This window comes from Canariomyces notabilis (genome assembly GCF_033297395.1).
Source record: "Canariomyces notabilis strain CBS 508.74 unplaced genomic scaffold N656scaffold_1, whole genome shotgun sequence".
NCBI lineage: Eukaryota > Fungi > Ascomycota > Sordariomycetes > Sordariales > Chaetomiaceae > Canariomyces > Canariomyces notabilis.
The window spans coordinates 1,633,004-1,648,711 of record NW_027041823.1 but is presented as its reverse complement, the minus strand read 5'-3'; the positions used below and the strand labels follow the sequence as shown (position 1 = coordinate 1,648,711).

General features: G+C 53.9%; 4 protein-coding genes across 4 annotated transcripts; 2 read left to right on the top strand and 2 right to left on the bottom strand.

Moving 5' to 3' along the window:
• Positions 1–302: 302 nt before the first annotated feature.
• N656DRAFT_793959 (ribosomal protein S30) lies at positions 303–804 on the top strand (the record flags this gene model as incomplete). Its single annotated transcript, XM_064817224.1, has 5 exons — positions 303–322; positions 396–409; positions 505–559; positions 641–716; positions 781–804. 5 exons carry the CDS (start codon positions 303–305, stop codon positions 802–804), a joined length of 189 nt encoding a protein of 62 aa, XP_064675058.1.
• Positions 805–1,319: 515 nt separating this feature from the next.
• N656DRAFT_793958 (uncharacterized protein) lies at positions 1,320–2,582 on the bottom strand (the record flags this gene model as incomplete). Its single annotated transcript, XM_064817223.1, has 3 exons — positions 1,320–1,583; positions 1,644–2,090; positions 2,163–2,582. 3 exons carry the CDS (start codon positions 2,580–2,582, stop codon positions 1,320–1,322), a joined length of 1,131 nt encoding a protein of 376 aa, XP_064675057.1.
• A 593-nt stretch (positions 2,583–3,175) lies between these two features.
• N656DRAFT_773637 (cora-domain-containing protein) lies at positions 3,176–5,247 on the top strand. The gene is made up of 3 exons (XM_064814096.1): positions 3,176–3,798; positions 3,865–4,493; positions 4,562–5,247. Exons 1-3 carry the CDS (start codon positions 3,223–3,225, stop codon positions 4,953–4,955), a joined length of 1,599 nt encoding a protein of 532 aa, XP_064675056.1. The 5' UTR covers positions 3,176–3,222; the 3' UTR covers positions 4,956–5,247.
• Positions 5,248–8,037: 2,790 nt separating this feature from the next.
• Positions 8,038–10,145, bottom strand: N656DRAFT_700278 (uncharacterized protein; the record flags this gene model as incomplete). The annotated part of the gene is made up of 2 exons (XM_064810856.1): positions 8,038–9,641; positions 9,701–10,145. The coding sequence occupies 2 exons, from the start codon at positions 10,143–10,145 to the stop codon at positions 8,038–8,040; spliced, it is 2,049 nt and encodes a 682-aa protein (XP_064675055.1).
• Between the last annotated feature and the right edge of the window lie 5,563 nt (positions 10,146–15,708).

The following is a 15,708-nucleotide window of genomic DNA, read 5'->3' as shown; positions in this document are numbered from 1 at the left end:
TCCGCTGACTTTTCAACAACATGAAAACAGACTTAAACCATCAACCATTATAAAGATGAGCATAGGCATCAACCTCCAGGGTGAGTCAAGTCACGTGACTCACGTGACTCGCTTACCCATCCGAATCGGTCTGAAGCCCCAAAGTGAGCCCCGCAGGACTCCCACAATTATTAGGTAACCCCGGATAATCCGCAGAAATCGTCGCCCCGGAAGACGTCGAGCTACAGACTCTTCTTCCCCCTTCCCGCCGTCGTCTAACAAATTGACAGAGAGTTTATCGCGACCAGCGCAAAACATCCAAAATGGGAAAGGTTCACGGAAGGTGAGTGATGTCTCGGCGCTGTTTCGCTGCTTTCCCTTCTATGCAAATGGAATGCTAACTCTCTCGCCAACAGTTTGGCTCGTGCCGGTATGTCCTGACCTCGCCACCGAACGCTGCAGCGACCTTCGACCGAAAATCCGACGTTTCTGAACATGTGGATGGATTCTGATGGGTGCATATAGGCAAGGTCAAGTCTCAGACCCCCAAGGTCGAGAAGCAGGAGAAGAAGAAGACTCCGTATGTGTTACCCTCGAAGAAGAACTCGAACGCTCTGAGATCAGCGACTGCGAATATCATGGGTGTCTGACAAGCGGATAGTAAGGGCCGTGCGAAGAAGAGGCTCACATACATTCGCCGGTTCGTCAACATCACATTGACCGGCGGCAAGCGCAAGGTGGGTTGATTCTGGGCATTTCCTGCGAGGCAAGACCGGTTCGGCTGACGAGACTGCATCATAGATGAACCCCAACCCCGGCTCCTAAATCAATCATGGGCGATCGACCATTTCCAGTAACAATTGATGGCACCTTCTGGTGAATCATGATCATGATGATGCGGAAGCCCTTCTGGTTCGGGGACGCTGAAGCCAGGACTTGGTAATCGGCAATTGGGTCGGGGCGGGTCGGCAAAAGGGCGAAATCCGGAATTGAACAATCACCAAGAAGTCGTCTGACTCTGGCTTGTAGCATGGGATCTCATTTCGCGCTTTCCGGAAAGGGAAACGGTTTCTAGGCATTTTTGCTCTGGTTCATCTGTACGTTCAAGGGATGCTCGATAGGGAAGACCTCGACGTTCTCTGCCAATCCGCCCCTAGCTGCGAAGGGAGATACAGTTCGGGCTACTTACCTGAGCCATAACAAGGATTTCCCTAACCCCTATCCATGAGATTGCATCTGACTATTCGTCTATAGTGTGCGGTGTATGGTGATGTTATGCGGATATGGGTCATGGGTTATTCATCAAGTCGAACAATTCTCTCAATCGTCCTGGCATCCGCCTAAGAATCCCCTTCGTCATCTGTGATGCCCAGATGCTGATAAACACTTTGGATCATAATGAGCTTAGCCAAGTGCCAGACGCCCTTCATGTCGCCATTTTGAGCCGATTCATGTGCGCCAGCCTCCTTGGCTTTCTCTCCAGCCAGGAAAGCTGGCCAGTTGTCGACTTGAAAGACCCTTAGCTCATAAAAAAGATAGAGGAGAACAAAGCCAAGGTGTTCATCCTCAAGGGACATAATGTTCTCATAGCCTCGTTTAGTTGACTGGAGAAGATGTCAGCAAGCGGAAAAAGGTGAGTTCTTCAACCGGGGTACGGCACTAACCTCCCAAGTAATATACTCCGGCAAGGCCCGCGCCCCTCCGCGGACAAACCAGAACAGCAGCTTAGCCTCGTCCCAGCCAAATGGCCCTGTGAGGAAGCGTTCCGGTATCCTCGTCAGCGGATGAATCTCTATGAACCAGTTACTCCGGCTTGTCCACTCTAAAGAGTCGAGGAACTTGCCATCGAACCGGCAGGCCATGGCGAAAGAGTTCAACCTGGCGCAGTAGTGGTTCCAGTCGGCCTCAAAACAGGCAGCGACATCTTGCATCAGGTGGCCTAGTCCTGGCTGATGGTCCGGATTTGCGACGGTACGGTACTCCACCTCCAACATGGTCGGCCAGCGCTCAATGTGCTCGAAATAGCGCTGAGTCCCATCCCGCCTGTACCATTTCTGCTGGGCCTCGAAAATCAGGTTGAGATCCACCCATGGGCAGGCAAGAACAGCGCTCTGCGGTATTGGGAGGTTAGTTTCGTTATTCACACCCTGCTGGATGGCGTTCAGGGATATAGGCACGCCTACCTGAAAGTCAGGATCTCCTCCTATGCGCTGATAATCCTCCCAATAGTCCGCGTAGGAATGCGTGCTCTCTACATAGCAGCCAAACCACAGGTCCCACGTGGGATCAAAGGCAGCTACCAGCAGCTCTGTATAGAAGGATTTGTTGGAGAGGAGAAAACCGATGCGGAGGCTGCTCCGCGGGACGTTGAGGTTCTGGGACAGGAGTACAATACGCTCTAGAATTTCAGTGGGCAGTTGCTCAATGAGGGCCGCCGGTCTCCTGGTTTTGGGTCGTCTGCTGGGACGAGGCCCGTCATGGCCGTCATGACTGGACGCGTCCTCACTCTGCCCTCGCTTTCTCATGTTGCCCTGCGGTTGCGGGGGCTTCCAAGGGGGTTTTCGGCCTCCTTTGCCCTTGACTTTGATGGGAGTCAACTTCATCTTTGGGAAGAATTTGGGTAAGAGATTTTGTATTATATTCACATATTGATAGAGTGGCAAGGACTGGCAATGAAGAAGCGACACAACGGGCTGTTGAGATTCAAGTGCTGAATATGAAAGTCGAACCGTCTGTGTGGGTGACGAGGTCAGGGTCAGAACTACCTAATGGTAAGAGCAAAAACGTCGATGGCACATTTTTTGGTGGCTTTTCACCTATAAATTTGAAAGACGGAGAGGGAAAGAGGATTGCTACAAAATATAGAGGTCAATCTAGCAGGGAATCAACTTTTCGGGACCTGATTCAGAGACTAAGCTACCTAAGTAGGTAGTCCGACAGGCAAAACAGATGAAAGTTATCCCATCTGTATCCCAAAGCAGTTGAATATCGACGTCAACAACCACCTTCGACACATAAACCCCTTGAAAGCACTGGGGCTGTTATGTTTACCCCTTTGCTTGCACTAAATGCACACCCTCTCCCCACGAAATGTCATTGCTTGGCAGCTTCAGGGGTGTGGCCGCATCCACGCCCCCGGCAATCATTCCGCAGTTTTCGATTCGACTTCTCGAAAGAGAAATCTCAAGTTGCGACGACGCAAAAATTACAGCCCCGGAGCGACCCAACCGCCGAGCGTCTGCAATGCCTCCGGCATTGAAACCCGCAGTGCCATCACAGAGGCTTCTCAGGTTCCTTCGCGCCCAATCCGAAGCCCTTTCCTTCACAGAGTGCGCCTCTGCTTGGTCTGCGCGTCATGTCTGCACCTGCAGCAGGCCGAGGTCTTCGTTGAGACCGTCGAGCACTACGGCTGCTGCACAGCGTAGACTTCCCGCGCAAACTACACTCCTCGACGTCGGCGGACTTCTCCTCCACAGAACTCCGAGGAAACAGCGCACTGCGGCGGCGACGGCAGGCATCAAGAGTCACGGCTTCTCTCCTACCGTGGGCGGCGCCCGGCGCTATGCGTCAACCGACAGCGGCGACAAGTTGACATGGCAGGAGCTGCTCTTTGGTCCGAGACCCAAGAGCCAGAGGGACCCGCTGAAGGAGGAAGACATTAGGGTGCAGCTGGAAGAGGAGTCGGGCTCCATCTTCCAGCGCAGGTCCTTGACCGCGAAAGCCGCCCTGGACCCTAGGCTCAGGTGTACCGAGGTGGACGGGAATGGCAAGGTTATCATGGTCGACGGCGAGCTCAAAAAGAGTGAGCTAATCGCCAAGGTATGCGCGCGTCGAGGGCTGTGTGCCATCCAACCGGCGTGGTAGCTAACGTCTACGCCACCATAGTATGGTCTCCTTCCGCGCGATCTCCGCAAGATCGACTCGTCCAATCTCCCGCACATCCTCGTCCGCCCTTCGGCTATTCTCATTAACCTGCTCCACCTAAAGGTCCTCATCAAACACGACCGCGTTCTGTTGTTTGATGTCTACGGCTCCACTTCGTCGTATCCCCAATCGGCCTTCATGTACGACCTACAGGGGAAGCTCCAGCAAAAGCAGACGTCTGGGGCAAACAGCCTGCCCTACGAGTTCCGCGCTCTCGAGGCGGTGCTCATGTCGGTGACGTCGGAGCTGGAGGCCGATTTCGAGTCGGTGCGAGACCCCGTCATCCGCATCCTCAGCGAGCTGGAAGATGATATCGACCGGGAGAAGCTGAGGATCCTGCTCGTGCTTTCCAAGCGGGTCAGCACGTTCGAGCAAAAGGCCAAGCTGGTGCGCGATGCGCTCGAGGAGCTCCTCGAGGCCGACGACGATCTCGCAGCCATGTACCTGACCGAGAAGACGCACGACCTCTTCCGAGGCGAGGATGACCACACCGAGGTGGAGCTTCTACTGGAGTCGTACAACAAGATCTGCGACGAAGTCGTCCAGGAGGCGAGCAACCTGGTGTCGAGCATACGAAATACCGAGGAAATGTTGGTGTTGAGCTGCCCATTCGTGGGGTTATTGTTGTTGTCTAGGGGCTAACTGATGGGATCTCTAGCATCCGGGCGATCCTCGACGCCAATCGCAACTCGCTTATGCTGCTCGACCTCAAGTTCAGCGTGGGCACGCTCGGGCTCGCCATGGGCACCTTCCTGGCCGGGCTCTACGGCATGAACCTCGAAAACTTCATCGAGGAAACCAACTGGGGTTTCGGCGCTGTCACCGCTATCTCGACCTTCTTCTCCCTGCTGGTCTGCTGGTACGGGCTGGTGAAGTTGCGCAAGGTGCAGCGGGTCAAGATGTACGGAAGCTCGATGAAGAGGGGGAATGAAGGCCACTGGTTCCGCGAAGATGGCACAGACGTCCTGCTCGATCCCAGCAACCGCGAGCGGCTGAGGAGGATCAACATGCTGAAAAACACAAAGCAGACACGGAAAAAGTGGCCCTTTTGATGCCTTTGGGGCACGCCTTCCACGCCACTTTGGAGTTTGTTTTTTTTTGGGGGACCGCCTACTCAAGAGCCTTCGGGTTACGGGATTAGACTGAGCGTTTGTGGCGAAGGTTGTTGTCTGTATAGGCCATGAGCAACCAACGCTGTGCTTGGTGTTGCAACAACGGTGCGTGCTGTTCCTGTATGATACATATAGATGATTAGCATTACTCTTCTCATCTTGGCTTACAGCACACCAAGCTTCTGTATTATTTCAAGACAAATATGAGACAAATATGCGACAAGGAAGCAGACATCATTATTTAATCGAATCAGCAGCTTTCAGTTGGATATTCCTGTACTCTTCCACCGCACACCGCTTGAGGACGCGAATATTGCCCTACCCGATACCAACCATGCGCGGGCTTCACTGCTCACTTCCCCATGAGAAGGGGAAAGATGTGCAGCAGATATCGGAATAATGCATCCCCTGGCAATCTCCAGCGCGTCCAAGCCGGCACACTCTGTACTCCGCCCCATCGACCTGAACAAAGTACATATAGCCAACGGAAGCAGCTTTCGGGACGCTCGGTGATCTGAGCCGGCATCTCCACTCCAGAACCAACCACTCATGGCACCAAGACGAACCGAAACGGTGGATGAACAACAGTTACCTCAAACCGGAACGGCCAGCAACATCTTGCACGACTACCTGGGAGACAAAAGGGCAGATCCTGGAGGTACCTTGGTGAGCCAAGCGTGAGCCTCTCACTCGCCCCTTCCACTACCTAGGCTGGTTACCTAAATGGTTGCCACTTTCCTCAAGGCAGAGACGACGCGTCAACGTTAACGGACCAGCTGCCGCTACGGTTATCCGTCTCCATTCTTACACGCTCCGTCTGGTCCTTTTGTTCGTGGCGCTTAATTTCAGGGTAGGCAGTTAAGGTTCTTAGTACGTAGGTACTCCAGTCCCACCCGGCCGGCCCTATCCGACTCATCCGGAGGAGAAACGACTCATTCCCGCCCAACACAAGTGCAGCACAGCACAAGCACAAGGACGCGCAAGATTGAGGCACAACGGGACTTTGATGACATTAGATGGATCGTGAGAGGTTCACACAGGGTTCCAGGGTAAGGTGTGTTATTAGCTGGCGCAGCGAGTGACTACACAAGTGAGCTTTCTCCACCATGCACATAGGGACGGCGCATCAACCATGATGGTGATGGGCATGGGGATGTTGTAGGCATGCCATGACGCTACCGACGGCAACGGCCAAAAACGAAGCAATTATACACTATTCGTACCAAGGTATGTTTTTCCTTTAGATAACTTACCTAGCACAAAACCACCCGATCCTAACCCAACCTACCTTCTTCATACACTAAGGATATTCTAGCGTAGGCATGGACTGGAGCGGCTCAGGCTACCAAGCTGAACCAACCAACCAGACATGAGCAGCACAATGAAAGAAAAATCAAAAGAAGAAAAAAAAAGCACGCCAACATAACGTTATGGTGTTGAGGTGAGGCGAGGAGGGGCCGGATGACTCACACGGGGGGCCTCGGGGGAAGGGGGCAAGTTTCCAAAATCTCCAACTTGCCCCCTCTCGTTTGCGTCGCTTCGGCAACACAAAGGGTAGAGTGAAAACTTACCGAGCTAGCAAAAATAACCGCCCCCCCCTTTTCCGTATTTCCCGTTGGCTGCTCGTTTCCTTGTTGATCTCGGGCTTCGGCAGCCAGTGAGAAGTCAACGTGAGATTGCCACTCCCGCGAAGGAGGTGCTTGGAGAGAAAGGTTACAGAGCAACAAAGTAAATCGACAGCTTGGCGTTGACCTGGTTAGTAGTAGAAGGCGGACGGAAAAGAAAGGGCAAAAGAAAACAAATACTGCTTGCCTAAGGCGGGGAGAGAGCCTATGATAATCGGCAAGCTTCCACTCAGAATGTTAGCACCGTTCGGTTCACTTTATTCGTAGTATAAAAGTCCGGAGGAGTCACAACACACGCCCGTCGCCCCTGACTTGCTTAACTCGAGTCACTCGACGGACCACGGCCGGTTTCGGGGGCTCACCCGTCCACTGGGAATCAGACTCGTGGCGCGGCAGAAGAAATTTCTTTTCCTCAGGGAGCGAGTAGTTAAACGACGACAACGGCGAGACGACGACAACGACTGGTTGCCTGTTTGGCAGTTCGTTCAGCTAGCTAGCACTCGGAGAGACATCTCTCGTTGTCCCACTTGCATAGGGACCCACGGTAGTTGCTTGCTTGCTCACTCGCTCGCTCGCGCGCTTGCTTGCTTGTTTGCTCTGATTTCTGTGTCAATAGCTTTGCTCGATGTTGCTATGTCCTAGTAGCACGATATCTTGAGCTACTGCTATTGCGCTAGTCGGAAAAGGATCTCACCAAGAGAGAATCCGGTTCCATTGTGGTCGAGTTTCCTTCTTCGAGGGCCCGAAGGTCTCGGGATCTGAGAGAGAAAAAAAACCCATAGGTATTTCCTGTAACTCCATGTTGATGCAATAAGTTCCAGGCAAGGAAAGCAGGGTAAGAGATGTAGAAGGGGGAAAAAGTGGCATCTGCAAAACCCGTGCCTTCAGGCCGCGGACCAATTCAGTACCGCGGTGCCTGGCCCCATCCCATTATGCTCCTAGTAGTTCGAATCCTCTCCCCTTTCGGCATCCCGTTCCTGAGACGCCGTGATTCGACCCCGTGATGACCGAGAATAAAAGGAAAAGAGTCAACAAACAACTTCTTACATCGTACACACATCGACCGCCTTCGCCAAAATTGACCAGGATTCCGCCTCCGCCCCAATGCCGTTTCCCCAGGATCCAGGAAATGCATGCAAAACAAACGAAGCGCGCTTTTCGCCCGTCTTCCCTTGGCCTTAATGTCTCCAAGGTTGTCTTGTTGAACTAGGAAACGCCACCGAGATCGCCCTTCACCATCCACTCTCGAAAGGGACGATACAAGAAACAGTAGTATCACAAGTGTAGGTATGTATGTATGTGCGGTAGGTTTTGCATGTGCAGGCGGCACCTGCATAGGATGAGCATAGGAAATATTAGGTATTCGACAGAAATGACGAGTTTTTGCGTGACAAGAATCAGTTCAAGATCCCCGCCCACATCCCCGGGCCACCCGGACCACCCACAGCGGGATGGAGCGAAGGGAACGTGAATTGACGGGCTGCCTCGTCCGCACAGCAAAGCCTCTTGTTCTGATACACCTCGCCTTGGGCACGAACCATCGACTCGGACCACGGGCTGCCACCAGCGCCATGACCCGTGAGCATCTCACGAACGTCGTCCTGCACTGTTGACAGAGACCGTGTCCGCTTGGACCCAGCCCTGACCGGCACCGCGGGCCGGCAAGCGCCGGAACGCTGCAGTTCCTGGAGAGCTCTTGCAGCATCATCGACTTCGCGCTGCCTGCGCGCCAGAGGCAGATCCAACGAGCCATCGTAGAGTTCCTTCCCCGTTGAAATCATGTGGAACTCGGGCGACGCGGTCAGGCAACTCTCTTCCTGGTCTTCGGGAACCGAGGCAATGGTGGGTCTCAGGCTCAGCCTCTCACTGCACAGCTTCGCATACCGGCATCGCGCCTGTACATCCAGTTTGGATGACGGCGCGCAAACCGAGGAAGCAGAAGAGATGGAGGATGAGCGTGAGAGCCGGGACAAATCCGAAACCATGGACTCGGGCGAGGACGCGGTTGAGACAGAATTGGCGAGAGACGAGCGACGAGTCAAATAACTCACGGGGGACGATGTTACCGAAGGCGGCCAGCGATCCACGGACTGGGCGGCTACCGAGCCTGAAACTTGGGCCATGGCGAAGCCCATCGAAGAGCATCTGCCGAGGAGATGGGAAGCAGCACCCACTGCAGGAGTGCTGAATCCACTGGTTTGTGGGGTCAACCGGGGTGTGGGCAGGAGCCCCAGCGCCGGAGCTAAGCGCCCGGTTGCAAATGCAGTCGATGGAGCTGGCTCCATAACCGCAGGAGCGGCCCGGGACTTGGGCGACAGATTGACCATCTTGTCGGACCCGAACGAGCCGGTTCGCTCGGTGGGGGGCGTAAACAGCGATCTTGGAGGAAGCTCGTGGGTCGGCGTCGAAGCCGCGGACCAAGGGGCGATTTCCTCCAAATTGTCCAGGTCTGGGCTCAAGCTGAGGACAACACGGCGGAAGTCGTCGCACTGCCGCTCGTAGAGTTGCTGTGCGGCTCCCCCAGGAGAAGGCGGTTGGGTCGGAGTGAGCTTCACCACGCAGTCCGCCCACCGCTTATAGACCTCCTCGGTGACGTGGAGCTTCCAGTTTACGGCTAGGAGGAAAGTTACTTCGTTCTGATTAATCTCAAGGGTATTAAGCCCGGAGATCTTGCTCCAAGCGCGGGCCGAGTAGTTGCGATCCTGAAGGTACTTGGATGCCAAGATCAGAGCAGCGAGAAACATACGGCGCCCGCATTGAATTGCCTGGCATGCGCGACGATCGTCGGGCTGCTCCATGGTGAAATCGTGGGTCGGCACATGAGGCTTAATCAGGATCAAGTAGTAGAGAGCCACCTGCAATGTGGAATAGCTGGTCCGGGAGCGGCGTAGCGTCTCCTGGATGAAGGTGCGCAGAGGCAGCACGGCACTGTTACCGCTCTCATTGCGAGGGACAACCGACGACGTCGGCCAGATAGCCTCGACGATGTGTGTCGATGTATCTAGAAAATAAACCGCCATTGAGTGCATGTCCATCACAGTGGATGAGAGTTCTTCTTACCGACGAGGTTATCGACAAAGTTGATCTTGCGATCGGCCTGCCGCTGCAGCGTAGGCGGACGTCCGGTGCGCGAGATGGCAGAGCTGGATGTGCGCCGCGGATTCTGCCGCAACTCGGCGGGGAGCTCGGCCGGCGCCTGCAGCTGGACGTGGTCCCTGGGCCAAGGTTCGTGGAGCTTGATCGCGCGTTCGCAAGAGCTCCCAAGCGAGCTCACCGAGGCTTGGGACAGGGTCGAGGCCTGGGAAAAGCAGTACGAGTCGCAGGAATCGGTGTCGGAGGAGCCAGCAGTTGAAACATTGTCGTCGGACTGCTGCGACGAAGAGATGTCGGACCAGACCGAAGTGGAGGAAGTGGATGCGGCAATTGCGAGTGTTAGGTTGTAAGGTGCATTGTGAAGAGGGTTGCGGAGGAGGGTGGGAGGTTCGAAGACTGAGTTGCACATCATCTTGGCTTAAGGAAGGTAGGTGTGCTTCCAATGGCCTCCAGCCGTCGTCAGGCAGTGTTTACCGGTTTAACCAGGGGATGACCAGATCGTGAACCTTTTCGATACGAGGGATCTGCTGCAAGCCACATGGACCTGTCGCGGAACCGTGAATGTCGAAGAGAGAGGGCTTCTAGAGCAGGGCGCCGGAAGCCGATGTTTCACGAAAGATCAAACCGGTAGACAGAGCAGGGACGACGGCTGGAATAGAGACAATGCTCGCCAGAGGCATTGTGTGTGTCTTTCGCCGAGATGAGCGGAAGAACGGTGTGGATTGAGGTTATATGGTAGCTAGCGCTGGACCATACGGGTGGCGTTGGCGGCGATCAGGCAAAGGCAGTGCGAAGCTTAGCAGGAGAGGGAGAGGCTCGAGGTGCGATTGGAGGCGCGTGCAGGCAACGCAGGCGATGCAGGTACCGGCAGTTTGACTAGCGGTTGCGGTGCTGCACCAAGATCAACCGACTACCTTTTTAATGTAAGTATCGGCGCTGGCGACAGCCTGAGGGCAGCAGCGGCAATGTGACTCGTAGAGTGAGGGCGCGTGTCACTTTGGGCGACTGAGATAAGTCTTGCCGGCTTCGGGTGGCCCCTGGGTCTCGATGACTCTTCCAGCAGTGAGTGGGTGCTTTTGAGGGTGGCGAGGGTCTAGCCGAAACTTGCCGCCACGGAAACAGGTGGCCCCAACTGGCGGGCTTGTGGTGTGACTAGCTCCGTTGGTGGAAGCCTGAAAACGGGTCTTTTTTCTAGGAGAATTGTGGCAACTGGTATGGTCACCAGGGAGTGGTGAGTACAGCTGGTTGCAAAGGGAACGATTGAGCTGTTTGCGATGCACGTATTTTCCTCGCCTTTCTTTGAGGGGGAGGCGGATTCCTTGTTGTTGGTCGGCTGGTCTATCGAGAAGCGCGGGCGGTCGAAGATGACGGTTGTCGGCGAGCGCGGCCGAGCGCTGGCTGCCCGAATCGGGAGGATATCGTTTTGTACGGAGCCTGGAAGGCAGTGTATGTCTGTTGGTCCTGTTTTCCTTTGTTCGCAGGGAGCAAGTGAATGCCGCGCGAAAAAGGGAAACGTCTAGACAAACAGACTGGCAATCATTGGATTAGGACACGGCACCAAGTAAATCTCGGCTGGGGAAGGCGAAAAAAAAAGAGAACAAGACTTTTATGGGAAGAAATAACAGTACGATGATTCAAATTCGGAGTGGAGAGAAGATACACAGATCTCACAAGCAGACTACGAGAGAGTCGCTTCTTCCTAGATCTTGAGGTTGGACATCGTTGCTGCTGTTAACGATGGGAGAGAAGAGAGGAGCATCTCGGCAGCGGCTGGGCGCAGGGTACCCGTAGTTTTGAAGGGGGTGCCTGCTAGACCAGGAGCACAGGCGAATCGCCAAACTTCCACTCTGCGCTGGAAAAGGAGCCCACAGCCAAGTCTGCACGACCTGACCTCCCCTTCAAATTCCCAACCTGAGCCAACCTCCACTCCTGCAGTCCCTCCACCACCTCCACAGCACCAGGCCCTGGCTGTTCACACTCAGCAGGATAGGCAACTTGTGAGGGATAGTCGAGCCCATCCTCGCCGCAGAACACATCCTAGGTCAGCAGCGGCGGCGCGATTACAGGGCTGGTAAGTTAGCTGGAGAGTCGGGAGATTGTTCCTCATTATAATGTTATCCATCACCATCTCCAGCTTGTGTAATGCGTCCCTACTATGAGTTCGAGGAGTGTCGATGGCCTCATCCAAAGAGATGTGTGTTGGCTGGCTTGTAGGCACACCATTTGGGGTCCCCTCCCTACCCAAATCCTTCCTTTCCTTCTCCTCTCTGCTATCAATTTGCCGGTCGGCACCATCTCACAGCGAGTCACCCTCGCCAGTTTCAACTCGGCCGTGGGATGGAAGAAGTGGTAAAATCACCGTTGCCCTGATTGGCCCCAGCTGCTGCACAGTGGCGGGGGACGGAATGTGGGTGAGAGTGTGTGGCCAGCTCAGCAGCTTTCCTGCACACAAAGCCAATTCGACCCCTGTCTGGCACGTCTTGGTCGCTGAAATTGGTCTAGCCTGATAGCAATGGCGCAGATGCATCATCAATTCATACACCCTTGCACTGTTGATCCACTCACAGAGTGAGCATTTCTCTCACTCACACCTCTTCTTCGCCTTCATGTCCGTTTCCATTTTCCAGGTCTAACATGGAATTACCGGTACTTTGGCTTTGGCAGGCACCGTTTTACAAGAATCATTTTTCCTTGCGCTATGCCCATCCATAACATGGAGCCCTCCTCATCTATGATGGCTTCAATCACCAAGTCTTATTGGGTTGATTCATATGAGGCCTCATAAGATTGATGAAGTTGACTCACTCACACTGCGATAATTAGGCTGGGCGTTCAGGTCTGGAAAAGTGGGGATGTTAGCTCGACTCGCCACAGCCAGAATTGCTTGTTGCACTGTGCGCCATTGAAGAGAGAGAGATTACGGATACTAGTAAGTGAAATCTCATCCAGCGGCCAGGTAACTCACCGACTTAGCCTGCCGCCCGATGCCCATACTTCATTCCTGAACTTACAATTCTGATGAAAACATCTACGCTTGAACTTACTCTAACGTTAGGCTGTGTAAGATTTGCGTTGAAGGCTTCGTCATGATGAGACATGAGGCAGTGTGTTATAGGTGGTCAATGCGCCCTCTTACACTTACACTGGCGACTCAGACTGGGCTGTACCGGGCCAAAAGTCCAAGCCTCCCATCCCCAGTGCATTGAAATGATAAACTTATCACACAACATCAGCAGCCTCCTCGTGGATTCCGATGTACAAACCTTCATCAGAACTCGTTACTGATGTCTGGCTACGAAGGCCGTCTTTGCATCGCTAACGGAAATCCCGCCAGCCGTTTCATCAGAGTTGTACGGCACCTCGACGGGCGCCGGTGAGTCCGGGTGTTGCGAGGCACTCATATCTTGCGGCCTGTACAAGGAAATGGAAATTCTTTCCATATATTCAAGTGCCACGGACATTTTTCGTATCATGATACATATTGACGTCGATCGCGTCTTGTGAAGTCAAGAGCTGCGCAACTTCCCCGCATTGCGTTTCCTGGCTGTGCTTCGCGGGGTCCTTCGCAGTGTCGTCAATGTCCGTCGCACAGCCAGTGCCAAATGCGGTTACGCCGGCGACTGGAGGTTTTCTCGAAGAACCCGGCTTCGGAATGTCCGGCTCCAACCCAGCGTTCGAGGTCCACAAACTCCACACTCAGTTGATGCGGAGGAACCGACGAAGTGAAATTGCACTTTGCATGTCATATGGCCTTGTACGGGTATGTGCAGGAACAAACATCGCAGCTTGCTACAATAATATTGCTACAATACAGAAAATCACCTCACCAACCGCATGGAGCTGGTCGAGAGGAGCATCGCAAAACCCAAGCTCATCCAATCAAAGACTTCCGGCAGCGGCTTTTCCCCGCTTCAGTCAGCGGTGTCACCGATTTAAAAGAATGTTGTTTGCAGTCGAGCGTTTCGCTGCCGGTTCAGTGACGCCCGTTTGGATGCAGAGCAACCCAACCTCGAGACCATGTAGATTTACGGGTTCTCAAAGTCAATGAAGGAGTAGGGAGCTGCCGATGCTGGCGCCGTCTCGCGAGGCGGACAGAGGGAAACGATGTCCCTTCAGCATTGTCAATCGGTATGAGTCTAGACCAATCACAACCTCGGAGGCTAGTTCAGCTCAAGGCAGGTCATAACGCGGTTGTGTTGGCGATGACTCAAACCGAGACCCGCTGATTGAGTCTTGGATCAGCCCCGCGATATCGGACGATGGGGTGTTTTCCCGAACAACGATGATGGCCGAGCAACGCGTCAGGAGACATCCTGAATCACGCGAGCGACACGATGCTAGGAGGCCACCAACATAGCTTTCAAGAGCTCGATCACGTTGTCGTTCAGACATGGGGCAACACAAGCACCTAGCTTCCCCAAACAGTTCCAAATGGCCGCCAGTTACCGCGCGGCCCAGCGGCTGCACTTCTGGGGCGCTTGAACCGCGCTTGAAGGCGGTAAAGCATCCCGTCAGCAATATCGACACGGACCTGATTACGATAATCGAATCTCATGTCTTCGCAAACGTAGCCTACACAGTAGCCTATGTCAGCCTGGAGATGGAAAGCTAGGTAATGCTGTAAGATCTTTCCGTGACTGAAAAGCCATCTTACACGACAGCCCCCTGGCCATTGTTGGTAGCAGACGCCTTACAAACAATGCGAAGCAACTCCGTAACAATTCCAAGGCCGAGACCAAGATATTTGTCATCCTCTACGGTATTCCGTGAGAGCCGGGCATACCGCTTGCCCGGGGAAGATTCAGCCTTTGTGGCTTGCCGACTGCGCTTGACGGTGCTGGGAAAGGGTTCCCATGGAGGTATTACCTACCTAGGTATGTACCTCGAGCCTACCTACCCATGGAACACCTGTATGTTAGTAAAGCCTTGAGAGGTACCGTAGGATTCCACCTCACCACATCATATGTTCACTGCACAAACCTGTGCTGGAAGCCTGCCCAGGAACGGGTGGTGATATCTTGAACACAGATGCTAACCTAGAACCAATGGTGCCGGCTTGAATCAATCCATCTTCCCCTTCCGTCGTCAGAGCCCAGCTGAGAGGGTTCCATTTCTTGTCGCAGGTGACGGAACGCCTAAACTCCGCCCCTCGAATATCCACTTCGCTTCCCCACATTCACCTTTCTTAGCAAGCGACGCACTGCAGTGGCTGCGGTAAAAGCTCAGCCTGGCATCGAGCGTCATAATCCACGATCAATCGAAATAGCGCCTAGCCAAGGAGCTAATTCAAAGAGTGCATGGTCTTTGCCATGTGTTGCGGCGACTCTGCAGAACATGGTGCTGTTGCACCGTCCGTTGTCCATCATAAAATAAACGGGGCATGGAAGGAATTGCCAGCCACTTTACGTCGTTTGAGTGCAGGCAGCAGCACCAACAGCAGGGCAGAGGAATGCTCCTCCCCTGGAACTCCTATTCTTGCGGTTTCACAGCCTGCAAATATGGACCTATCCCATGTACCAGATCGCCGTCATCGGCAGAGAATAAGGATTACAATCAGAAATGCCAAGCCTTTGCCCTTGATATTCGGCCTTACGTCTTGACTTAGCTGGGAACTCAACCACCAGCCTCTGTCTCGAGCGAGGTCTCCTCAACCTTCTGCTCACCAGACATACCGTGTAATATGGTGGTACCTCACCTTGTATCCGTATAGTAATCAGCTGATCAACGGGCCAACCATCAGCAGCATGTTCTCAACCTACTAACCACCAGCGGCCATCGTGTGCTCGGCGCGCTTACTGGTTTTTTACTCGTATCCGAGCTGGTGTCCGAAGTCAAATGCGAATTAGATACCGAAAAGGGTCATGTTTCGTCTGAGCCCGAGACGACTGAACCGACTTCACTACATGTACGGTAACGTTGAAGTATGACTTGGGACAAAGACAAAGTCTTCTTTTTCTCGTCAATGTCAAGTCACG